General features: G+C 47.0%; 1 protein-coding gene across 2 annotated transcripts; it reads left to right on the plus strand.

Annotated features, from left to right (window-relative positions):
- The first annotated feature begins 15,896 nt into the window (after nucleotides 1-15,896).
- Nucleotides 15,897-26,049, plus strand: HAUS5 (HAUS augmin like complex subunit 5). 2 transcript variants are annotated; one of them, XM_004015168.4, is made up of 19 exons: nucleotides 15,897-16,049; nucleotides 16,826-16,888; nucleotides 16,980-17,012; nucleotides 17,147-17,171; nucleotides 17,727-17,832; nucleotides 17,912-18,071; nucleotides 19,452-19,521; nucleotides 19,614-19,696; nucleotides 20,181-20,238; nucleotides 20,393-20,517; nucleotides 20,703-20,766; nucleotides 20,874-21,004; nucleotides 21,230-21,392; nucleotides 21,611-21,691; nucleotides 21,793-21,938; nucleotides 22,123-22,234; nucleotides 22,312-22,444; nucleotides 24,417-24,549; nucleotides 24,717-25,835. In XM_004015168.4, exons 1-19 carry the CDS (start codon nucleotides 15,952-15,954, stop codon nucleotides 24,832-24,834), a joined length of 1,902 nt encoding a protein of 633 aa, XP_004015217.2. In that variant the 5' UTR covers nucleotides 15,897-15,951; the 3' UTR covers nucleotides 24,835-25,835. The 2 variants fall into 2 exon arrangements, with proteins under 2 accessions (XP_004015217.2, XP_060254479.1); XM_060398496.1 differs by lacking the exon at nucleotides 17,727-17,832 and having other exon boundaries at nucleotides 24,717-26,049.
- The last annotated feature ends 331 nt before the right edge of the window (nucleotides 26,050-26,380 follow it).

Here is a 26,380-nt window from a genome sequence, read left to right on the forward strand (position 1 = left end):
AGTTTTATGGTTGTAGTTTACATTTAAGTCTAGGATGCATGCTGGGTTCATTTTTATTAGATGCAAAGTATGCATCTGAGTTTACTCTTCCGGATGCATGCATGTGCGCGCTCAGTCATGGCTGACTCTTTGCGACCTCAGGGATTGTAGCCAGCCAGGCTCCTCTGTCCATGGGATTTTCCAGGCAAGCATGCTGGAGTGGGTTGCCATCTCCTTTTCCAGAGAATCTCCCTGACCCAGGGATTGAACCTGAGTTTCCTCATTAAAGACAGATTCTTTTACAACTGACCCACCAAGGAAGCCACATATAGATGTCCAATTATTCCAGGGACATCTTTTGAAAAGATTGGCCTTCTCCACTGAATTGCCTCTGCATATTTTTTAAAAATTCAAATGCTCAGATACGTTAAGATCTAGTTCTGGGGTAAAAATAGGTTGTACCCTTCTATTGATCTATTTCTCTATCTTGAGATTAATACCATACTTTTTCATTTTCCATGCCGTATAACAGGACTTGAAGTCAAGGAGCGTGACTGCTCCCCTTCTGTTCTTCTTTTTCAAAGTTCATTCTGGCTATTCCAATTCTTTTTTATTTATATCTGAATTTATGAAGACTCTTATAAATTTCTAAAACAAATTTTAAAGGCCTGTGAGTATTTTCATTGAAACTGCACTGACTCTATAGATAAATTTGAGGAGAACTGACATCTTAGCAGGGCTTCCCAGGTGGTGCTAATGGTAAAGAACCTGCTTGTCAATGCAGGAGACATAAGAGACACAGGTTGGATCCCTGGGTCAGGAAGGTCACCTGGAGGAGGGCATGGCAACCCACTCCAATATTCTTGCCTGGAGAATCCCATGGACAGAGAGCTACAGTCTATAGGGTCACAAACAGTTAGACATGACTGAAGCGACTTAGCACACACACACAACACCTTAGCAACATTTTATTTCTTTCTATCTATGAGCATGGTATACCTCCCCTTTTACATAGGTCTTCTTTTAAATCTCTCAGCAATGTTTTGTAGTTTCCAACGTACAAATATGGCATATCTTTTGTCAAATTCATCTCAAATTATTTAATATTTTTGACATCAGTATAAGTGGCATTTTTATTTTTTTTTAAGTGGCATTTTTAAATTGTGGTAAAATACATATAACACAAAATTTACCACCTTATAAATATTAAATGTACAGTTCTGTGGTGTTCAGTACATTTCAGATTGCTGTTCAACCAATCTCCAGAACCGTTTTCATTTTTATAAAACTATATCTCTATGTCTATTAAACACAACTTCCACTCTCTCCCTGCCACCAGCCCCTAGAAATCACAATTTTACTTTCTGTCTCTACACAATTGACTACTCTAGATTCTTTATATAAATGAAAATCATAGAATATTTGCCTTTTTGTAACTAGCTTATTTGTTTGTTTTTTGCTTGTTTGGCTGCACTGCATGGCTTTCAGGATCTTAATTAACTGATCAGGGATTAGTTCAAGTTCTAACCACTGAGCATCCAGGGAGCTCCCTGTAACTAGCTTACTTCACTTAGCATAATGTCCTTAAGGTCCATCCATATTATAGCATTTATCAGAATTCTTTACTTTTTAAAGCTGGATTTTGTGTGTGTGTGTATATATATATATTTATAATATACATACATAAAAATGTTTTATCCATATAAAAGACATGTATGGTATATATACCCAGGCTCTTCTGTCCATAGAATTCTCCAGGCAACAATACTGGAGTGGATAGTCATTCCCTTCTCCATAGCTTCCTGACCAAGGGATTGAACCCCAGTCTCCTGCATTGCAGGCAGATTCTTTACCATCTGAGCCACCAGAGAAGCCCAATACAAACATCAGTTCAGTTCAGTTCAGTTCAGTCGCTCAGTGGTGTCCGACTCTTTGCGACCCCATGAATTGCAGCACACCAGGCCTCCCTGTCCATCACCAACTCCCGGAGTTTACTCAAACTCACATCAATAGCGTCAATGATGCCATCCAGCCATCTCATCCTCTGTCATCCCCTTTTCCTCCTGCCCCCAATCCCTCCCAGCATCAGAGTCTTTTCCAATGTCAATTCTTCTCATGAGGTGGCCAAAGTACTGAAGTTTCTGCTTCATTATCATTCCTTCCAAAGAACACCCAGGGCTGATCTCCTTTAGAATGGACTGGTTGGATCTCTTTGCAGTCCAAGGGACTCTCAAGAGTCTTCTCCAACACCACAGTTCAGAAGCATCAATTCTTCAGTGCTCAGCTTTCTTCACAGTCCAACTCTCACATCCATACATGACCACTGGAAAACATACATGTATGTATATGCATGTGTGCTAAGCTGCTTCAGTCGTGTCTTACTCTTTGTGACTCCACGGACTGTAGCGCACCAGGCTCTTCTGTCTGTGGGACTGACTCCAGGCAAGAATACTGGAGTGAGTTGCCATGTCCTGCTCCAGATCTTCCCCATCCAGGGATTGAACCCTCATCTCCGGCAGCTCCTGCACTGCAGGTGGATTCTTTACCCCGAGCCACCCACATATATTATCATGTATTATAAATATGTGCTTATATATACATATGCAACATTTTGTTTATCCATTCATCCATCAATGTATACTTGGATGGCTGTCACCTTTTAGCTATGGTGAATAATGTTGTTATGAAGATGGGTATGCAAATTCTTTTGAAAACATGAGTGTTTTTAATTCTTTTGAACATATACCCAGAAGTGAAATGTTTGGATCATATAATAATTCAATTTTTAATTTTTTTTAATTTTTGAGGACTGCCATACTGTTGTCCATAGCAGCTCTGCCATTTTGCATCCCTACCATCAGTGCATAGGGGTTCCAATTTCTGCACAACCTTGTCCTCACTTGTTATTTTCTGGGGTTTTCTGATAGTAACCATCCCGATGGATATGAGGTGATAGATATATCATCATGGTTTTGATTTTTCATTAGGGAATGACTGGTGATGTTGAGCACATTTTCATATACTTATTGGCCTTTTACATATCTTCTTTGAAGAAATATCTAGTCCTTTGTCCATTTTTAATCAGATTATTTTGTTTTTATGAGTAGTAGGGGTTCTTTATATATTCTGGATATTAGCCCCTTATCAGATATATGATTGGCAAACATTTAATCCCATTCCATCATAGGTTGCGTTTTCACTGTTAATGTTCTATGATACATACTAGTTTTTTTTTTATGTAGTCCATTTTATCTATGTTTGCTTTTGTTGCCTATTCTTTTGTTGTCATACCCAAGAAATGACTACCAAATCTAGTGCCATTAAGCTTTCCCTGATGTTTCTATGAATTTTGTGGTTTTAGATCCTATGTTTAGGCCTTCGATCCAGTTTAGTTAATTTTGATGTATGGTGTACTTCATTCTTTTGCACGTGGATATCCAATTTTTCAACACCATTTGTTGAAATTACTCTTCTGCTTGGTTTTATTGTAATTTGCTCTCCTTTTTTCAGATACTCAAAGTGGAAGCTGACATCATTAACTTGAGATGATTTGCTATAGATCAAATGTTCATGTCTTCCCAAAATTCACATGTTTGAAGCCTAATCCCCAGTGTTATGGTATTTAGATGTACAGCCTTTGGGAAGTGATTAGGTCATGAGCGCAGGTATTAATGCAAACTATTGAGCATAAGATAGGCTCAAGGATGTATTGTGCAACATGAGGAATACAGAAAACATTTTGTAATAACTGTCAGTGGAAATAAACATTTTAAATTGTTTTTAAATTTTTTTAATTTTTAAAAAGATAGACCATATCTTTGATTATAAAACTAACTTTAACAAATTCAAAGAATTTAAATCATACAAAATCATATTATCTGACTGTGATATGCAGAATTCTAATGTGCCCCACCCCTAACCACAAAAGAACTCCAGTCCCAAATCTCTGAGATTGTGACTATGATGGGATATCACTTCTGTGATTTTAAGTTACAGCTGACCTTAAGAGAAGATTATATGGATGGACCTAACCTAAACACCGGAGAAGGCAATGGCACCCCACTCCAGTATTCTTGCTTGGAAAATCCCATGGATGGAGGAGCCTGGTGGGCTGCAGTCCATGGGATCGTGAAGTCGGACACGACTGAGCAACTTCACTTTCACTTTTCACTCTCATGCACTGGACAAGGAAATGGCAACCCACTCCGGTGTTCTTGCCTGGAGAATCCCAGAGACAGAAGAGCCTGGTAAGGCTGCCATCTCTGGGGTCGCACAGAGTCAGACACGACTGAAGCGACTTAGCAGCAGTAGCAGCAGCAACCTAAACACATGATGAGGCATTTAAACGTGGGTCTAGAGGTAAGAGACAGAAGTCAGACACAAAGCATGAGAGTGATTTTGATGGAAGGAGATTCTCTGTTCACAGCTTTGAAAATGAACAGGACCACACACCAAGGAATGCAGGTGTACAGCTTTGAAAATGAACAGGACCACACACCAAGGAATGCAGGTGTGCTATAGAAGCTGAGAATAGATCCTGGCAGCTCACCTGCAAGGAAGAGGATGGCATCAGACCCTGAGCTACAGGGAACTGAATTTGGTCACAACCCACATGAGTTTGGAAGAGTATCCAGAGCTACAGAAGAGACATTTCAGCAGACACACTGATATCAGCCTTGTAAGAGCCTGAGCAGGGAACTCAGGCACATCATTGCTGGATTTCTCATCCTCAGAACTGTGAGCCAATATATGGCTGTTGTTTTAAACCACTAAGTGTATGTGGATTTGTCATATAGAAATAGAAAACTAATGCGCTGACCATAATAAAAGTAATGCAGAAACAAATAACTGAAAGTTAACAGGAAAATCTTCAAACACTGGGAAATAAATCCTGCAAGTCAAAATAACTCATGAATCAAGGGAAATTAGAAAATGTATTTAACACATCAAAAAGGAATAGGGCTTCCCTGGTGGCTCAGCGGTAAAGAATCCCCACACTAATGCAGGAGACATGGGTTCCATTCCTGATCCTGGAAGATCCCACATGGTGAGTAGCAACTAAGCCAGAAAGTCGCGACTACTGAGCCCATGTGCCCTGGAGCCAGTGCTCCGCAATAAGAGAAGCCATTGCAAAGAGCAGCCTGCATGTCACAACTAGAGGGTAGCACCGACTCCCTGCAACTAGAGAAAAGCCCACACACGCATGAAGACCAAGAACAGCCAAAAAGAAAGAAGCGTAGACCTTATCAAAAAATGTGGATGCAGCTAAAGCAGTGCTTAGAAGTAAACATATTATACTCAATGCTTATTATATTAGAAAATAACATCTCAAATTAACAATCAAATATATAATGTAAATCTATCAAACATTTGGAAGAAAATATAGGAGAAAATATTTCTGACACTGGGTTAGACAAAGAGTTCTTAAACATGATACCAAAGCACGTTCCTAAAAGAAAATATATATATATATATATATATATATACATATATATATATACATATATACTCTATCAATATTAAAAACTTTTGCTCTGCAAATGACAAAAAATTAAAAGATAAAGACCCAAACATAATAATTGCAAATCGCATATCTGACTAAGGGCTTGTATGCGATACAGATAAATAACTCTAAATAAGATGAAAAGAACATTTAAAAAAAAAAAAACTAAATTGCAGTAAAAATAACTCCTAGAATTGATCAATCACGGGAGAGCTTAGGACAGACCCGCACTCCATGAGACCAATCAGCTTTGGTTCCCACCCCAACACGCAACTTCAAATCAGCCAATAGGAGAAGGTACAGGCTAAGAGGCGGAGCCTGCGTGGTCTCCATGGCAATCCCTGGTGGGATGGAGTCAGGGAGAGGCTCCATGTAGCCAGATCCAGATGCCCTAATGGGGGTGTTTGAGGGGGCAGGGCGGGAATTTATGGGGGGACAGGGTGGGAGGAAGAAAGCCAGCATGGGTTGAGGGGAATGAGGGGACAAAGAGTGCTTCATAAGGGGAAGGGAGGGTATTAAGTATTTAGAGGGAGGCACGGGTCTAGGAGAACAGGAAGGCTGCTGTCATTAAGAGTACAGGAAGTTCACAGGATATTGAAGCTGGTTTCAGATGTAGCGAGAGGGCATTAGAGGGCAACATGACAGGTCTTTATAAGGGGACAGAGAAGAGGCTATGTATAGACAAGGAGAGGACTTAAAGAGTTTATAGTTGCTCAAAGAAGGTCTTAGAGGAGCCAAGTGAGAGGTTATTGGTGCGGTCGGGGTGGGGCGGTGGAGTGGGGAGGAGTTGATAGGTGAACAATAAGGTTTATAACAGGACCATGACAGATTCATGGACAAAGTGAGGAATATTAAAATGGAGCAAGAAGAGAGCCACTAAGGTCATTAGAAGTTTTCATAAGTTGAGAATTTTGCAGGAACATAATGAAGGTTTTACACATGAAAAGTCAGAGTGCAAGTGTTGAATGAGGGTCTTCTTAGTAGGGTGGTGAACAGAGACAAAGAAAAGGTTGCTTGGGGAATGATGAGGGTTTGTTTTATAGGAACAAAATGCTCTTAGGGTGTCAGCTGAGTTTTCAGGGAGGCCAAATGAGAGTCCTTGGAGTCGGTAAATGATTTTGTGGGGACAATGGAAAGACCAAGTAAGATGTGCTTAGGGATCTGAAAGGCAGTTATAGAACATGGTGAGGAGTTTACAGGAGATGGGGAAAGCCTTACAGAGAACTGAGCGGGATTATAGGGTAGGGGGGATGGAGGTGGAGTGGGGGGCTGACAGTTCTAGAGGACAGAGAAGGTATTAAAGGGAATAGGGGGAGGTTAGAGAGAACGCAGTAGGAAGTAAATGGAGTCAATGAGAGTTTTAAAGGGTGTCAGTGAAGACTTTACAGGAAAAGAGGAAGGTCAAAGGGAGGAGGTCAGAGGGGATGTTAGAACCCAGAAGCGATACTGAGCCATAATTCACTTCCTACTCCCAGACGTTTGAGATTTTGCGTGCCAAGCCCCCCAAAGACTATATGTGCCTGTCCATTTTGGCCCTCTTCCTGTGTTTTCCCATAGGAATTGTGGCAGTGATCTTCTCCATCCAGGTGGGAATCTGAATCATGCCAATCCTTGCCTTCCCCCACACTCTCCATCCTGGCCCTAACGCTGACTCAAATTCTTCCTTGTTTCCTGCCTCTGGGTTTATGTCCCCACCCTGTGTTCCTATAGTCCCATGGCTCACCCCTCTCCCACACAAGAACCTTTTTATGCCCCTCTATTACCTCCAATCAGACAAGGCACTGCAACAGATGGAACAATCGAGCCATGGCAGCCGAGACCTCCCACCAAGCCTTCTACATTGCAGTCCTGGGGATTGTTATGGGAAGCGTCATCATACTCATCATCTTGATTTTCACCATGATGGACTTATTTTCTCGGTAACCTCCTCTCCAGCTCATGAGGAAAAAAAAAAAGCACCAAATATATCCAAAACTGTTCCTTACTTTGGTTCTAAGTATCCGTTTGGGCCAAATGAGACACCTACCCCTCAGTGTCTGGTGGGTCAAGTATTGCCAACCTGAGGCAGCACCTTGAGGTGGCTGATGGGGGAGGAGGGCCACTGGACCAGAGCTCAAGACCAATCAGGGACCCCGCCGAGATGTGGACCATGGGAGACAGGGTAGAACACTGTTCTCCTCTGCCCATAGTCACGTATTCATGTCATAAATCTATTTATGTTGACCAAGGGCTTTGAATGTGTTGCCACACTCTGGGGACAGAGCAGTCACCACTTAAGTACCACTGGTACCTCCTCTGAACTTATAAAACAGGTTGAAAGACAGTCATATCACCAGACAATAACAGAATAGAGGGTCCGGTCTCTACTGGAGGAAACCTAGGGAAGTGGGTTGTAAGAGGTCATGTTGGGTGCTGTGGTCCACCAGAAAACTCGGGAGTCAGCAACTGTCAGTGAACTCATTGGAATTTGGAATTCTGGTTGTAGAGCTTCTGTAATAGGTAGATTACCTCCTCTCCCCTCTAACCACCAAGTATGAGGCTTATTCATCATTCAACAAGTACTTATTCTGTTGAGTAAATTGAATATTCTGAGCACTTATGATGTACCAAGCACTGTACTAGGTACTAGAATCACAACATAGAGCTTACATCTGGGAAGTTTTCCCCACGTTGTAGTGGGCAGAAAACCACAAACAAATAGAAATAAATAATTACAGGGAATGGTGAATGTCACAGAGAAAAACACAACAGGGTAATAAGCTATGGCAATGATAATATTGGTCTATCACTATTAATAGTTTGCAATAAGGTAAGTGTGGAAATTGCCAGTAGGTGCTTTCAGACTTACAGCAATTTGGCCTGTTATGACATCCAGGTATTTGAAATAGACTTGTCTCGTTGTGCAGAGCATAGGACCAGTCCACGACAGATTAGGAGGTATTTTAAAAAAAAAAAAAAAACAGGTCCTATTCCACAGTCACAAATAGTTTGAGACGCACTGGGATAGACAGCAAAAGTCTAGAAGGTATATTGTTTAGGGTCATGCTAACACTGTAACAAAGAAACCCCACCATTTAGTAGTTCACAAAATAGGAATTTATTTCTCACTCACAGAACCTGCCAAGGTGGGCAAGGGACCCAGGATCCTTCCATGTGGTGATTCCACCATTCCCTAAGGATCCAGAATCCTTTGAGTCCAGGCAGAAGATAAGAATGGAAAACTGCCACATGTTTCTTTAAAGCCTTGACTTGAAAGTGAACACTTGTGCACTGTTGGTGGAAAGTAAGTTTGTAGAGCCACTATGAAAACCAGGATGGAAGCTTCACAAAAATTTAACAATAGAACTACCATATGAATCAGTAATCTCACTTTTGAGGGTATATCAAAAGGAAATAAAATTACTATCTAAAAGAAATATCTGGACTCCCACATTCAGAGCAGTATATTCATAACAGCCAAGATATGGAAACAACTTAAGTGTCCATCAACAGATTAAGGGATAAAGAGGATTTGATATCTATATTCAAAGGAATATTATTAAGCCACAAGAAATACAAAATTCTGCCATTTGCAACAATATGAATGAAACTTGATGGCATTATGCTAACTGAAATAGGTGGAAAGTAACAAATACTATATGATATCACTCATATGTAGAATCTTTTTTAGATTTGTTTTCAAACTCATAAGAACAGAAAGTAGGATGGTGTTTGCCAGGGACTGGGGGTGGGGGATATGAGGACAGGCTGGTAAAAGGGTAAAGACCTTCAGTTATAAGATGAATAAGGTCTGATAATTTAGCATATAACAAGGTGACTGTGATTAACAATACTGTATTGTATACTTAAAATTTGCTAAGAGAGTAGCTCTTAAGCACTCTCACCAAAAACAGACAAAAACAAAGGTAACTCTGTGAGGTGATGCAATTTAAGTTGGTTGTGGTAATAACTTCACAGTGATACATACAGCAAATCACCATGTTGTACATTTTAAACCACATTACAATTTTTGTCATTTATACAATTAAGCAGTATAAATTTTTTAATAAAACTTTGGCCCTAAAGTACCAACTATCAAAAAATAAATAAAGTACCAAGTATCACATTTGCTCTCAGACCATTCAACAAAACTAATTTCATGGCCTCAACTGGACACAAGGGCCTCTGGGAAATGTAGTCCCAGACTGGACACCCAGTGCACACCTTTCTAAGATGTTCCTTGAGCCAAAGTGTGACAGCTATTCCAAGAGCTGTGAGAACAGAGTTCCCACAGAGTGGGAATAGCAAGTGTAAATGTTCATAAGCTGGAATGAGCTTGGCAATTCAAGGAACACAAAGGAAGCCAATGTGGCAATAAGTAATGTCACACATCTCCTACTCTCCAAAATAGGGGGGGTGCTCTCCTCCTCCTGGTGAGAATCCTTGTAGGTGCTTATGAAAGTCCCAAAGATATCCCCCATTTCCACCTTTCCTGAAGAGGAAACCCAGCACCGGTTCTCACAGATCTGCTCACAGGAATATTTTTGCACATACAGTCACCCTCCTATAGGACCGCCCAATCCCCTCCGTGCCTGGCTCTGTGCTGGGTGATGCTAGAAACACAGCTGTAACCAAGACATACCCCATCCCTCTTTCAGGAAACCCACAACCCAGTGGGCAAGGCAGACTCACCCCCACACAGGGCTGTGAGTTGTTCTTTCTTCTTTCATTCAGCAAATTTTTACTGTGCATCTATTTGTTGCGCCAGGCACAGGGCACAACAAAGCAAACCAAAAAACTACCTCATGGATCTCATGTTCTTGTGGGGTGTGAAAGGTAACAAATATAGTAAATAGTGAAACAGTAAGAGAACTGTGGGGAGAAATAAAGCAGAGTAAGGGTGATTGGAAGTAACCAATCACCAAAACAACCACCAAAATGACGGTGAGGGGCTGTCATTTTAAACAGGGAGGCAGGTAATGGTCCAGTGAAGAAATGACTTTTATTTATTTTTGGCTGTGCTGGCTCTTCATTGCTGCTCATGGGCTTCCTCCAATTGCAGTAAGCAGGGACTGCTCTAGTTGCGGTGCTCAGGCTTCCCATTGCGGTGGCTTCTCTTGTTGTGGAGCACAGGCTGTAGTGCGTGGGCTCAGTAGTCGTGGCACATGGGCTCAGTTGATCCGAGGCATGTGGAATTTTCTCAGACCAGGGATCGAACCTGTGTCCCCTGCATTGGCAGGAGGATTCTTATCCCCTGGACCACCAAGGAAGCCCCAGATCTGACTTTTGATCTAAGTCCTGTAGGACTTAAGTGAGGAAACAAGGCAGATATCTAAGTGAAGCTTATCCCAGGGAGATGAAATGCTAGTTCAAAGGTCTGGAGGGAGAAGCATGTCTGATATTTCTGAGATATATTAAGGAGGCCAGATGTAGCTGAAGGGCAGAAGGCAAGACAGGAAATGGTTAAAAGAGAAATCAGGGAGGAAACAGAAAGTAAGATGGAAGTGAGCTTACTTTACTCTGAGTAAGATGAACAGCCTTTGAACAAATGAGTGACAAGAGCTGACTCAGGTGTTAACAGGCTCTCCCTGACTTTGGAGGGAAGCTGACTGTGGGGGAAATGTAACAGCAGTAGACTGCTGTCAAAGTCTAGATGGGATGCGATGGAATATCAGGGCAGTGTAAGGGAAGTGGAAGAGGAAAAGCCTTGATGAATTTTAAAGGTAAGGTAAATAAGATTACTGATGCATGAGTATAAGAGAAAAAGAGGGATTTGGGGCCTCAGAAGCTTGAAGGAGAGAGCTGCCCTCATCTGAGCTGGAGAAGGAGGTGAGAAACACCTCTGGGATGTATGATGTAGTAATCATTATGAGTGTGGGGAGTCATATACTGGCTCAGAGATTGCTTCAGCAGTGGGCAAGTGACCCTGCTTGAGTCAACGAAACTTAAATAAATGGCTTCTAGAGCATATGGAGAGCTTCCCCAGTGGCTCAGTAGTAAAGAATCAGCCTGCAATGCAGGAGCCACAGGAGACTCGAGTTCGATCCCTGGGTCAGGGAAGATCCCCTGGAGGAGGGCATGGCAACCCACTCCCAGTGTTCTTGTCTGGAGAATCCCATGGACAGAGGAGTCTGGTGGGCTACAGTCCACAGGGTTGCAAAGAGTCGGACATGACTGAAGCGACTTAGCATGCATGCAGAGCTTATGGAAGGAAACAGAGCACCTCTTCCAAATTAGCCTATAACCACATCTTTCTCTCTCACCTCGAAGGAGCAGGGAAAGTCATTCTACAACCACATGAAAAAGCCTGGGGCTTTCAGGATGAAGGAGGGGCTGAGGAAAAAGCAAGTACTAAGAAGTGGAGAAGCAGGAAACTGGGTCTTGCTCATCAGGACCATCATCATCACTATCATCACCATTGTAGCTACCGAGCAGTCAACTGTATCAATCACAATTCAAGGAACTTATGCATATTATTGCATTTAAATCCCACTCACTAACCTTAGAGTACCTGCCAAATGGGTAGGGACCTACTGGAACTCTCTCCAGGACTAAAGGTTCCAGCAAGCAGCATTGTTTGATCCCCCAGGACTCCCCACAGCCTGTGCCTGCTCCAGCTCCAGCTGCCTGCTAAGGCTCCTACAGCATGACACATCCCTAGACTGCCCAGGCCATGTGTGCTCCAGCTCCAGCTGTCCACCAAGGAGGCCTTGGCACAACATGCTCCAGGGTTTCCTCTGGCCCCACAATAACTTCCAGGTATCTACCAAGGACACCAGCAGAGTGCCCTGGGACTAACCCTGGCCCCTGCCCAGTTCTTCCCCAGTAGGCCTGCCAAAGCCACCAGGTACAGGCAGTCTACACCAAGGATGCTGCCACACAAGGCTGCTTTTTCCAGACTGAAAGAGGTGCTGGTTCATCTAATTAACAGAAACGAACACAGAAAGTCAGACAGAATTAAAAGACACACAAAAAAAGAACAAGTTAAAACCCGAGGGGGAAAAAATCCCTAATGAAATGGAAATAAGTAATTTATCCAATGGGCTTCCCTGGTGGTTCAGACAGTAAAGAATCTGTCTGCAATGTGGGAGACCTAGGTTCAAGCCCTGGGTTGGGGAGATCCCCTAGAGGAGGGTATGGAAACCCACTCCAGTATTCTTGCCTGAAGAATCCCCATGGACAGAGGAGCCTGGCAGGCTGCAGTCCATGGGGTCACTAAGAGTTGGACACAGCTGAGCAACTAAGCACAATTTATCCAATAAAGAGTTAAAAGCAATGATCATAAAGATGCTCACTGAACTCAGGAGAAGAATGGATGAACTCAGCAAGAACTTCAACAAAGAGTTAGAAAATATAAGAAAGAAGCAAACAGACCTGAAAGATACAATAACTGAAATAAGAAATACAACAGAGGGAATCAACAGCAGACCAGATGATATAGAACAGATAAGTGATCTGGAAAACAGAATAATGGAAATCACCCAATCAGAACAGCAAAAAGAAAAAAAAAATTAATGAGGACATTTTTAAGGGACCTCTGGGACAATATCAAGCATATTAACATTCCCTGGTGGCTCAGATGATAAATCTACCTGCAATGCGGGAGACCTGGGTTCGATCCCTGGGCTGGGAAGATCCCCTGGAGAAGGGAACGACTACCCACTCTAGTATTCGTTGCCTGGAGAACTCAATGGACAGAGAAGCCAGGCAGGCTAGTCAATGAGTTCACAAAGAATCAGACATGACTGAGCAACTTTCACTTCACATCACTTCAGAAGGATAACAGAGAGAGAGAAAGGGACAAAAAAAAAAACTTATTTGAAGAAATAAGAGCCAAAAACTACCTTTGCCTGAGGAAGGAAACAGACATCCAGGTCAGGGAATCATAGAGAGTCCCAAACAAGACGAGATTAAAGAGATCTGCACTAAGACATAATTAAAATGGCAACAGTTAAAGAGAGACTCAAGGTAAGAAAAAAAAAAATCCATTCAAAATAACATCAAAAAATAAAGTAAAATACCTGGGAATATACTTAACCAAGGAGATGAAAGACCTATATTCTGAAAACTATAATATACTGACTAAGGAAACTGAAGATTATTCAAAGAAATACTAAGGTATCCTATGCTCTTGGGTTGGAAGAATTAATACTAAAATAGTCATATTACACAAAGCAATCAACAGATTTAATACAATCCCTATCAAAATATCTATGATAGTTTTTACAGAACTGGAATAAATAAACTTTATATGTAACCACACAAGACTTCAAATTGCTAAAATGATCCCAAGGGGAGGGGGGAAAGTTGATGGTATAACCCTTCCAGACTTCAAACTATATTACAAAGCTACAGTAATCAAAACAGTATGTTGTTGTCACAAAAAATAGATCAATGGAACAGAATAGAGAGCCTAGAAATAAACTCATATACCTATGGTCAATTAGTAGAACATGCAATGGAAAAAAGACAGTCTCTTCAACTAGTAGTGCTGGGAAAGTTGGACAACTACATGTATAACAATAAGATTACAGCATTCCCTCACAACATATACAAAAACTCCAAATGGTTTAAAGACCTAAATGTAAGATCTGAAACCACAGAAGAGAACTAAAACTCCTGGAGGAGAACATAGGTGGAACAGTTTTTGACATAAAGTATAACAATATTTTATTGGATCAGTCTCCTAAGGTAAAAGAAATAAAAGCAAAAATAAAATAATGGACCTAATTTAACTCAAAAGTTTTTGCACAGCAAAGGAAGCCATCAACAAAACAAGACCATTATTGTTTCAATTTGCAACTCCCTGATGACATTATGCTGAACAAGTTCTCGTATGCTTACTTGCATTTATCTGTATATTTTCTTTGGTGAGACATATTTCATAATTTTTGTCCATTTTTAAACTGGATTATTTTCTCATGGTTGAGTTTTAAGAGTTCTTTGTATATTTGGGGTACAAGTCAATAATCAGATATGTGTTTTGCAAATATTTTCTCCCAATCTGTGATTTGTCTCTTTATTCCTTTAACAGTCAATACTTTCTAACACCCCTTGAAAGGCTCAGCGACCCATAGCAAACATGCTGTCTAATTGCTTTTTTTAATAGCAGAACAACCCACAAAAGTTGGAAGGGTGAAGATGTTTGAAAGAAATCAAAACTGCTGAGAAATCAAAATGGTGAAGTAGAAGCTGCTAATCTTTCTTCCAGGAAGCCCATCTGGATTTTACATCAGCCCCAGGCACCTTCTTCTGCATCTCAGCCCATAAGAAGCACCTGAAGCTCAATTCAGCTTTCCCTGAAATCTGCTATCTCAGTGGAGACCTTGTAGTCCCCTTGTTCCTAGAGCAGAGACTCAGCTGACCCTTGGACACCTCCTTGACTCCTCACACCCACAGAGTGTGTTGATAACATTGTTGTCACCGTCTCCTCCAAAGCTGTCCCTTCTCTCATCTCCCGGTATCAAGGTCTGTTCCACCTAATCCCTAGCCTAGAATGCTGTATTTCACCCCTCTACAGCCAGTCAGCTTCACATGAGATCCACTCAGTTACCTCTCTACTCAACATCCCTACAGTTGTCCAGCACTGTCCTCAACACCCTCCTCTCCCTCACCCTGCTCCATCCTCTTCCCTGGGTTCCCAGCTTTTAGTCTCACCCCGCCATCTGTCTCCCCCATTTGTTTATTCAACAACTATTTAGAGATTCAGGCTCTGTATTGGATACTGAAGACAATGATTAATAACACAATCACATTGAATGAGAGGTACCATTTCTCAGGACCATGTCTGAGGCTGAGTGGGCTCTCCAGGACTCCAGCCCTAGTATTACCGCTTTCTGGGGGCACTCCACAGACCTCTCACGTTCCTTGACCCCAAAGTGACCCGCCCCTGCTGCTTATGTCCTATCCATCCCTACCTGGTGATGCGTCTACGTCCCTCACTGAACTGTGAGCTCCGTAGCATGGAGACTGGGGCTGTCTCAGCCACCGGGGTGTCCCCAGCACAAGGTCAGCTCACGAATGTTACAGATTGGTAAGGACGAACGAATACCTAGAAGAAAGCACGCCAGGGAAATATTAGGCTCATGCCAACTGCCCCCGTCCCTCACTCAGACCTGACACCCTGTTTCTGAAATCAAAGGGCAGTAATTTTGGCATCCCCTCGCCTGATAGTCATCCTCCTAGGATGAAAGCCCCGTTTTGTCGAGAAAATGAAGGGAGGCATTAGGGACCTTTAGCTTTTTAGGGAACAGCTGGTAGTAGGAAGGAAGACGAAGAAGGCAAGCGGATCCCACCGTTTCTTCAAGTTCTTTCATCTTCGTTCACAGGAACCCCGAGGTAAGAGAGCTGCGGGTGGGCTCTGAGACCCCGCAGAGCAGGAAAGCCCCCATCTTCCTGGAGACCGTGGCGTCACTTCCGGCGCGTGCGTGACGTCAGAGAAGGACGCCACAGTTGAAGAAGGGGCGGGAGGCAGCGGCCTGGTCACTGTCATGGAGTTAGCGCAGCAAGCGCGGGAACTGGGTTGCTGGGCGGCGGAAGAGATGGAGGTGCCCGTGGCTGCCCGGGTCCCGGAGTCCACGCTGCGCAGGTGAGAACCACTCTGGGAGTGAGGACTCCCCACCCTGGAGATGGAGTCTCCCGGGATGAGACCCACATCTTCATCCAAAACGCGCCATCCTCCCCTTACCCCTCTGCCGCAGTGAAAATAACCTTTGAGGGCGCTCCTGCCGCAGTGCAGTTAACCCTCGAGGGCGCTCCTGCCCTGCAGGTAGTAAATCCAGGCAGAAGATCCTGAATTGAGTGAGGGCGTTCTGGTGGTGACTCCCACACTCCCACCTCCATCCTCTGAGGCCACCCAGAGTGGGGTCCCTTGCACTAGTGGGGATCCTCCATGAGTTAGTAATAAAGCTCTCTTTTATCAATGTGAAAATTGGATCTCCAGGGGAAGGCTGTCCCTCAGTACATCACCACCCACCCCAGCTAGTGAGGACACTCGAGTTAGCAAAGACCACCCCATTCGAGACTGAATGTATAGGAGTAATGACCCACAACTGATCATGAGCGGGCCCTTTCTGGCATTGTAGCCCTCACCCCACTTCTGGAAGTAACTGGAGATAACCTTTGCCAGGAGAAAGGGAGCACTCCACCGGGGAATTAGAATACACCTACCCCCAGTGAGACGCCCACCCTCTCAGTGGCTGAGAACTCCCCAGGAGAGAATACCTTACCCCCAAAAGTATGGACCCTCCCTCCCGTACACATGAGAATTCCCTAGTAAAGGTCTTACCTCCTCACCACTCTGCTAGTGAGGCTCCTCCATCCTGTGTGATGTCCCAGGCATACCTTTTCATGCTGTTACCACAGGCTGTGTCTGGGCCAGGGGACCGACATCTGGGCCTACGTTTTGCGGCACGTGCACAGCCAGAGGTGAGCCTGGCCACAGAAGGGAAGCTTTGGCAGAGGAGAGGACCCAGGAGAGCCCCACTGTAACTCCCCTTCCTCCTACCTCTCCATTTAGGAACGTCAGGAAGATCCGGGGAAACCTGCTCTGGTAACTGGTCCTCAAAGCTGTCCCTTCCTGTCTTCCCCAGCCCCATCCAGCCACGTCCCTGCCCCCAACCTCACACTTCCCATCTCTCCCATGGAAGTCCCCATCATCCTCTCACTCTGCTCTCATTTCCTCAGGTATGGCCACCAGGACAGTCCAGAGGTGAGAAGCATGTGCTGCCAGGTTTTATTTCACCCAAAAAATGGACTGATAGATTTTCTGCTCTGGGCCCAGGCTTGTGCTGGGTGATGCCAAGGGTCGCTGTGTCACAAGACAGCCCAATCCCTGCACTCACTTGCAGTCTGGGGGAAGGAGGCATGAGCTGTGAGTGGGGGCACATGCATATGAGGCATCAAAGCCGGTGAGGTTGGTGGGAGAAGAGACGGGCTTCGGAGAAATGCTGAGGCCAGTATGGGACCCAGCATGTGCATGGTGCCCAGGTGACGCCTCAGGGGAGGCTTCCAGGAGACCTCAGGACTCCAGGTTTGGGGCTCAATGGGAAGATGAGGACTGGGACAGAGGCAGTAAACAGGTTGGGGGGACAGATGAGACAATCCCAGAAGGAAGAAGGGGGACAGGATAGTACCCTGGTGCTCTTCTTCAGACACTGAAACTGCCTGGGGAAAACCCTGTACCACGTAACTGGGCAGGTAAGAGACTACTGCCCCACAGAGAGCAGTCAGGCTATTCATCTGACCCTGTACCTGATTCCACCAGGCCCGCCGGAAGTTGGAGTTGGAAGCCGCTGTTGCCCGCCTGCGGGCAGAGATCCTGGAGTTAGACCAGAGCCTGGAGCTGATGGAGCAAGAGACTGAGGCTCAGGGTGACCCATGGGGCTGGAGAGATGGGCAGCAGGATAGGGTGAGAGAAAGCGCTGATGGCCACCCCTGTTCCTCTCACAGACATGGCCATGGAGCGGAACCTACAGAGCATGCAAGATACCCAGCGCCGTGCTCTCCTCCTCCGGGCTCAAGCTGGGGCCATGCGAAGACAGCAGCGTGGGCTCCAGGAGCCCATGCAGCGACTGCAGAATCAGCTCAAGCGCTTGCAGGACATAGAGAGGTGGGCTTCAGGTGTCCGGGGAGCATCCCTCACCAGGCTGGGCGTATGCCCATTCTTAGAGACCCAGTACTCTGCCCAGACCCCTTCTGGGTTCTAGAATTCTGAGCTTCACTCCATGGAGCCAGAAAGTTTTGCCATCTCAGCCACCTGTCTTTTCAGTGCTTAGCATGGTGCCAGCTGTATATCTAGAACAGTGCTGGGAGGAGGAAAAAAGACAGTAAACAGGGGACAGTCCTGCCCTCATGGAGCTCACAGTCTGATGCAGAGGAGACAAGTGGTAAACTAGGACACAGACAAACTCTATAATCATAGGTGGAGATGAGTGCTATGAAGAAAAGGTGATGTAGAAAGGGAGAAGGAGATGCTACTCTAGGTACAATGGTCAGAGAAAACCTCTCTGAGGATGTCAACATTTGAGCTAGGGGAGGAATTTCCATAGAGAGGAACAGCAAGAGCAGAGTCCCCTGAGCCTGGCATGTGGGAAGAACAGCCAAGAAGCCAATTCAGCTCAAATTTTGAAGGCAAGAGGCAGAGTAGTAAGGGGGTAGGTTGGAGAGGTGGACAGAGCACTGTGGAGGCACTGGAGTTTTATTCGGAGGCTGGGTTCATGCCCTGACTCAGCCACTTACAGCTGTGTAACTTTGGGCAAAGTATTTAACTGCTTTGTGCCTCAGTTTCTAAGTTCTGTAGAAAGGGGATAATATTAATATCTACTCTAAAGGGTAGGTAGAAGGAGGCAGTGGCAACCCACTCCAGTACTCTTGCCTAGAAAATCCCATGGACGGAGGAGCCTGGTAGGCTGCAGTCCATGGGGTCACTAAGAGTCGGGCATGACTGAGCGACTTCACTTTCACTTTTCACTTTCATGCATTGGAGAAGGAAATGGCAACCCACTTCAGTGTTCTTGCCTGGAGAATCCCAGGGATGGTGGAGCCTGGTGGGCTGCCATCTATGCAGTCGCACAGAGTCGGACACAACTGAAGCAACTTAGCAGTAGCAGCAAAGAGTAGGTATGATAATTGAGTTAAATCATGCAGAGTGCTTAGAAGCGTTCTAATTGTTATTCTCTGTGTGATGGAAACCCATCACGTTTTCAAAGGTTTTGAGCAAAACAGGGACATGATCTGTCTGAGGTTTTAGCAGGATTGTTGGCTTACTGCTGGGTGGAGAACAGACTGCAGAGAGTAAGAGCAGGGAGATGGATGAGGAGATTAATGCAGCTGAGAGATGACCATGATCTCATTTGGGGGTTGGCCTCTGAGATCCAGGCTCAGTGATCCCTGTGACTAGCTTTGCTGGCAGCAGGAGGGAACACCAACCTCTGTGCTGCCAGCTGCCTCCTCCCAGGAACCCCAGCCCCAACTGAACTCCTCCCTCTAGGAAGGCCAAAGTGGATATAAACTTTGGACCCTTGATATCAGCAGCCCTGGGCCTGGAGCCTGCAGTCCTGGTAAGAGTCCTGTGCCAGAAGGGAGAAAGGTGGGGTGTCTAGGGTTAGATGGACCTCTTGGCCCCCCTCATACTACACCCTCTTCTTCACAGCATGATGTCCGAACAGCCTGCAGCCTCCGAACCCAGTTCCTGCAGAGCCTCCTGAGTCCTCAGGCCCAGGGAGGCAGCATTCCGTGAGTAGCCCTCGGCCAGCAGAGACCCTGTAAAGAACCTTGTTACAGACACTGTACCTCTGGGCTCTCTCAGCCCTAGGCCCTGCCCTGACAGGGCTCCCAGGCTGGGAAGAGAGGAAGCAGACCTTTAGAGACAGTGACGACCCAGGTAGTTAGGGCTCTCAGAGGGTGGGCAAGCCTGGGAGGCTTTGGGTACCCAAAGGAGACACCTTACCCAGCTAAGGAGGCAGAGAGGAGGGGTGCTTTGGTGAGGAGGGATAAAAGGTTGAGAAGATGTTCCAGGTAAACAGCACACATGAAAGGTCCAAGGCCAAGGTGTTGATATGCTGTTAAGTGGGACACTCAAGTCTAGCTGGTATAGAGGAACCTGGTTTCCAATCTTTCACATGGGGCAGTGACAGCCCCTACCTTACAGAGTGGCAGTGATCATTAAAGGATGAATTAATGGTTCTTGTAACATCTGTCCTCTTCCCCAACTCCACAGAACCCTGCAAGATGACCACTTTGGAACTTCCTACCAGCAGTGGCTTAGCTCAGTGGAGGTGAGGGGCACTCTCAAGAAAGGCTACACCCCCTGCCCCATGATTAAACCTCAGGGTGCCAGGACGTCACTCATGATCCCTACCCCTTCTCCATGGAGTCCCAGCTCGCAGCCCTGCCCCCATCCTGGCCTGACTTCACCCCTCTCCCCACCAGAGCCTACTGACAAACCACCCACCGGGCCACGTCCTGGCTGCCTTGCAGCATCTGGCTGCAGAGCGGGAGGCAGAGATCCAGTGCCTGTGCAGTGTGGATGGGCTCCAGGATGCGGAGAGAACCAGGTGAGGTGCTGGCGCTCCCAGTCAGCACAGGGCGGGTGGCTGGGTGAGCTGGGACAGGTCAGGACTGGGCAGGGTGACCTGCCGATGGGAACTGAGGCCCAGGAACCAGTCTGGCAGGTAGGCTGACACTGGTGACCTACAAGGGGACAGGGCTTCTCCCACTACAGCTCAGCCCTTATTCTCAGGTCCCAGGCATCAGACCAGTCAGACTCCAGCCAGACCCTGCCATCCATGGTGCATCTCATCCAGGTGACCCCCCAGGACCCTCCCCAGGACTCCGTCCCCTTCCCAACCCCAAACACCTCGGTCCCCTCCCTGCCAGGGACCATGTCACCCTGACTTTGTGCTCGCTCCAGGAGGGCTGGCGGTCTGTGGGTGAGCTGGTCACCCAGCGGGGCCCCCTCCTGAAGGAGCATCAAGTCCTGACCCTGCGCCTCCAGGGCCTGATGGAGAAGGCGGATAGATGTATCCTGGGATCCAGCGAGAGGTGAGGAGTCTCCAAGGGCCATGGTCTCTAGGCCATGTCTCTCCCAAGTGTCTCAGAATATGGACTTCTGCACCCTGGCTCCTGTGTCAGCCTCCCTGCTTGCTCTGCTGGGTCGTCTCCCTATGCTTACGGCTCCTTGTGCATCCTTGCACCTCTGATCTCCCTCCTCCACTGAGAGTCTTAGTCACCTTCCTTCTCCTTTGCTCTTTTCTACTTGGGCCACAGGCAGACTTTGGTGCTGGGGCTCCGGGTCTGTGCCCTGAGGGCCGAACTCAAGGCCCTGTGTGCCCTGAGCCAGGAGCTGGAGGAGGCTACTGGGCGTCGGCAGATTCTGCTCCAGGAGCTACAGGCCAAACAGCAACGGATCCTATGCTGGCGCCAACTAGTGGTGAGACGTGGGACTGCAGGAGAAGTGGCCAGGCCTGATGGAGGACCTGAGTCAGGCTGGGAGCCCTAAGGAGCCAGATCTGGGCCTCCTGGTTAGGGGAGGGGGCCTCAGTGAGACTCCCAAGAGGGGTCAGGGCCTGTGCAAAGGGGTGAGCAGGGGCAGAGGCTGGGAGGTAAAACAGAAAATCAGCCCATCTCCGTGGCCTCTTGGTTGCCTAGGAGGAGACACAGGAGCAGATCCGCCTGCTCATCAAGGGCAACTCAGCCAGCAAGACACGCCTGTGCCGGAGCCCCGAGGAGGTGAGATGGGAGTCGGGGCCAATTCTGGGGAGGGCTGGGCCTCCTCAGGAGGGGACTAAGCAGCCTCACACTGTCCTTCCCATCCCTTTCCTTCCCCACAGGTGTTAGCTTTGGTTCAGCGAAAAGTGGTCCCCACGTCTGAGGCGGTGGCTCCACAGAGCCAGGAACTGGTGCGGTGTCTGGAGCAGGAAGCCCAGCACCTGCCCCGTCTTCCTCTGGGCCCCTTGCTGCAGCACGGCCCCGGAGGGTGAGATAGGGGTTGCCACATACCCTGTCATGGGTGACTGATACTCCCTGGGCCCACTCCTAAAACACAATCCTAGGGTTCCCAGGCTGCCAGACCTCACCCTCAGCCCTACCTCTAAGTTCCTGGGCCTCTGGAACCCAGCCTCCCTCTCTGTGACCCTCCCAACCTGGACGTCACTCCGCAGATTGCAGCCCCTCCCCACGGTCCTGCCGTCCATCCAGCAACTGCATCCTGCATCCCCAAGGGGCTCCAGCTTCATAGCACTGAGCCACACACTGGGGCTGCCCGCAGGGAAGGTGAGTGCCTGTCCCCTTGGCTCTGTCTTCCGAACCCAACCTCCACCCCAGGTGACTATCCGTCCTCCTCCCTCCAGGCTCCGGAGCTGCTCCTCCCGAAGGCTGCCTCTCTTCGCCAGGACCTTCTGTTCCTCCAGGACCAACAAAGTCTCCGACGCTGGTATCTGCTCCACATGAAGACCAGCCTGCCACCAGGACCATCCACCCAGGGTAGGCCTGCCCTACTTCCTTATCTAGCATCCCAGCACCTTTCCAGAAGAAATCACAAATACCCACTGCTTACACAGTGCCCACTGTGCATTGAGGTCTTTGTATGCTCACTAGTGTCCCCTGCACAGCATCCCCGGGGGTCCTCTCCATGTTACAGCGGGCTTGCAGGCTGCCCAGATGGCCGAGCTAGATTTGAACCCCAGCCATCTAACATGGGTCTGTGCTCCTAACCACTAGGTGACGCTGCTCATCAAACTGCCGAATATTCATCCATCATCAAACAGCAGTATACTTGAGTAGTTACAAAGCAGGCTGTATAGTTAAACTATTGGATTATTTTCTCAGCAGTCCCTCTTCCTTGCTGCATGGTCTCCCTCTGCCTTAGTTTCCCCTGCAGTGGACTAAGCATAATCATATTAATAACACCTTACAGAACGGCTGGGAAGACTCAGTCAGGTGGCCTGAACAGGGTGTTGAGCTGTGGCTGGCTGCAGTTAAGCATTCTGTGTCCCTCGCGTGATTCCAGTCTCTGCTGTCTGCACATGCACAGCCTCTTCTAGTCCTTACCATGAGGGAAAGGAGTATAAGACTACAGTTTACAGAAAGGAAGCTAAAACTCAGAAGTCCTTTATTCCTGGGTTCACTAAGCAAGTACTCACTGCATATATGCCATGTGCTAGCCCCCGAGAATTCAAAGGGGAGAGAGGTGAGAGCTGTCCAGCCCCAGAGTGTCCCAGTTGTAGAAGCAAAGAATTCAAAAGAGAAATAGATGGTAGAGGTGGCTTGAAGAGAAGTGAATCAGTGTACTATCAGCAAAGCAGGAAGAGACCATTTTCAGGCCTTTGAGTTTTGAGCTGCTTACCACCCCTACTCTTCAGTGGGCAAGGAGCAGTGTGAAGGAACAGCAGAAACAGCCCAAGACGTGGCACAGCATTGTCTTACATCATGGGCATCAGGGACTTTTAACACGTCTGTAACTGGACCTCAGTTCCCTTTAGTCCAGAAAGCAGTTCTTTTTTTTTTTCCCTCCTGGTTTCCTTCCCTCAATAAATGACCCCACTGCCCTCACGCAGGTGCTAAAGCCAGAAATCCAGGAGCCATCTGTAATTTTTCCTAGTTCTCTGTCAGTAAGCCTACCTTCAACCTGTCAGTAAGCCCTGTGGGTCCCCTCTCCAGAGTGCTCCCGTCTGCCCCCTGCCTCACTAGCCTATGGCTCAAATAATTCCATCTGTGCCTAAGAGTGCCCAAAGAAAGGGCAAGTGTCACGCCTGAGGCTACACGGCCAGGAAGGGGTTCAGGCCCGAAGGGTCTGGCCACACTCCCGATCTGCCTCTGCTCTGAGCTGGGCTTATTCTGAGTCTGGAGAGAGACCTGATGAGTCACAGTCCCCAGGGAAGACGCCAGTGGAGGGAAGGGCTGCAGCAGTCTAAGGAAGCAGCTGGGGTGAGGAATGCTGGGAAGGGCTGCCAGCAGGAAAGATGGTGTCTCCAGTGGGCCTCGTGGACAGGTGAGGCTTTTGCTCTGGAGTAGTGAGCAGAGGCCACACGGTGCCTTCCTCAAGTACTAGGCTGAGAGCTTGGGCTTGGTCTTGAGGTGCTGAGGAGCCTTGGAGGGTTCCAGGCAGGAGAGGGAAAGGATCAGGTTTAGGCCGTGAGATCGCTCTGGCTGCCACGTGAAGGATGGACCAGTAAGAGGCCGAGGCTTGGAGCCTAGGAGGGAGGCTGGGGGCAAGCAGGGGAGCAGGTAGGACACTGAGGGATGGACCATGGAGACTGAGGGGGAGGGAGGAAGGTGTTCAGAAGGCTGCCTGGGGCATGGTGGGCTTGCAGCTGGTAAGAGGACCTGGGAGGAGAGAGAGGCTTAGGAGGGATGCTGAGGTGAAGACTAGATGACTGGAGACAGTGACTTATTAGCTGCAAGGCACCCGGGAGCCCGAGGAGTCAGTGCTGCCCCCTGGGTTTCTAACCTACAGAGCTGCTGCAGATCCAGGAATCCCAGGAAAAGGAGCAGAAGGAGAGCCTGGGCCAGGCTCTGAAGCAGCTGGAGAACCTGCTGAAACGAGCACTGAAGCGAGTCCCCGAGCTTCAGGGAGTTGTGGGGGACTGGTGAGAGGGGTCATGACGAGGCGGGGGCTGAACTAGGCGCAACGGGCAGAACTTAGGCCAGGGGAGGGGGTGGGAGGCTGGTGACAAGCAGACCATAGTGTTGAGGGTTGGCTAGTGAAGGTCTGGAGGTCCTAGACCTTCCCTTTTAACCCCATCCCCTTCTCCAGGTGGGAGCAGCCAGGACAGGCCGCCCTTTCCAGGGAGCTCTGCCAAGGCCTTTCTCTGTCCCAGTGGCAGCTGCGCTGGATCCAGGCCCAAGGTGCCCTGCAGCAGTTGTGCAGATGAAGAGGTAGCTCAAAAAGAAGTCAAGAGCTTCGCACTTGTTTATCCCAAAACATCACTTCCCTTAAGACCTCTGGAAGAAAGCATTGCCTGAACACATCAGCCCATGGTCTCTACCACACCTGCCGCCCGCATCCCCGGCTGTTCTCGGTTGTTCTCTCAATTGCCTTGCCCCGTCCTGTCATTGCACTAAAGCCAAGATGGACGAGATACTATGGGCCCCACCCTAGCTGAAACTCACCTTATCGCTTTTACCCTCAGTAAGAAGTAATCAAGTGCCTGCTGTAAACACTGAGAATCCAGCACTGAAAAAATGAACAGAAGTCCCAGCCTTCAGGGAGTTGTCATTCTAGGAGAGAACAAACCACTGACAAAATAAGCAAGCAAAATAGCTAGTACATGGAAGAACTACTGTGAGAAAAAGCGACTGCAGAGGTGCAATGTTAAATCGAGGGCAACGCAGCAAGGTGACACCCTGTAAAGGCCATGAGAAGGAAGCCCCGGCTGTGTGAGGAGGGCCTGCAGACTGCAGCGCATGCAGAGGCCCCAGTTCACAGGTGTTGCTGTGAGGGCTGAGGAGGCAGTGTGGCTGTTGGAAGAAGGGAAGCTTTAAGAGATGGGATTGTTTTTGAGTTTTTATACAGTTTTTTTTTGTTTTTTTTTTTTACATTTAAATCTTTGAGCCATTTGGAATTTATCCAAATGGATTCCATTTTGTCTTATTTTAAGCACTTACTAAAATTCTCATTCAGAGCAGTGGTCACTTCTAAGGGAGGGGTGGGTGGCAAGGAGGAGACAAACTTTCTAGAGTTAAAAGTGTATTGTGTGTTGAAGGTGGTGAGGGTTACACAGGTGTATAGATTTGTCAGAACTAATCTGGCTGTACTCGTTAGGTCTGTGTATTTCACTGTGAACTATCTTCAATTTGTAAAGTAAAATTTTACCCACCTAAACTTTATAAAGTAGATTTAGATATTTTTCATACACTAAACTTCCATGGCTAATTGGGTTGTATCTGGATTGTATCTGTTTTATCTGGCTGTATCCAAGACTGCTATCTGTCTGACTCTTGTGTGCCATCCCCAGTGTTTTAATTTTAAAGGCTGTGTAATATGTCTTAACTGCAATGACTGGTTGCCATCTTGCTCTTACTTGTCAGTGTTTCCCTGTCTCTACTTGCTGTCTTTTTCTCTTAAATGAAGTTAACTTTATACCAAATTTGGCTGGTTCCAGAAGAAATACATAGATAGGAGTTTTACTGGGGTTGCGGTTAGTCTACCAATTAGGGATATTTGACATCTTTGAGATTTTAAACCTGATTTTCCACCTCCCTTCCCATAACTCCTCTCTTGACCTCCAGAGCACCCTCACTCCCAATGCCCCTCCTATCCCTCGCTGCTCTTTCTGTCTTCACACATTTGCTCTCCCATGTGCCACCTTAGTGTCCCCCCCCCCTTTTTCTTCTCTTCGTCTCACTTCCCAGCCACCTCCCTACTGAACAAGGTGATCCTTACTCTGTCCTTGCTTAATTTTTTTCTGTAACATACCT

The sequence above is a fragment of the Ovis aries genome, chromosome 14 (genome assembly GCF_016772045.2).
Source record: "Ovis aries strain OAR_USU_Benz2616 breed Rambouillet chromosome 14, ARS-UI_Ramb_v3.0, whole genome shotgun sequence".
NCBI lineage: Eukaryota > Metazoa > Chordata > Mammalia > Artiodactyla > Bovidae > Ovis > Ovis aries.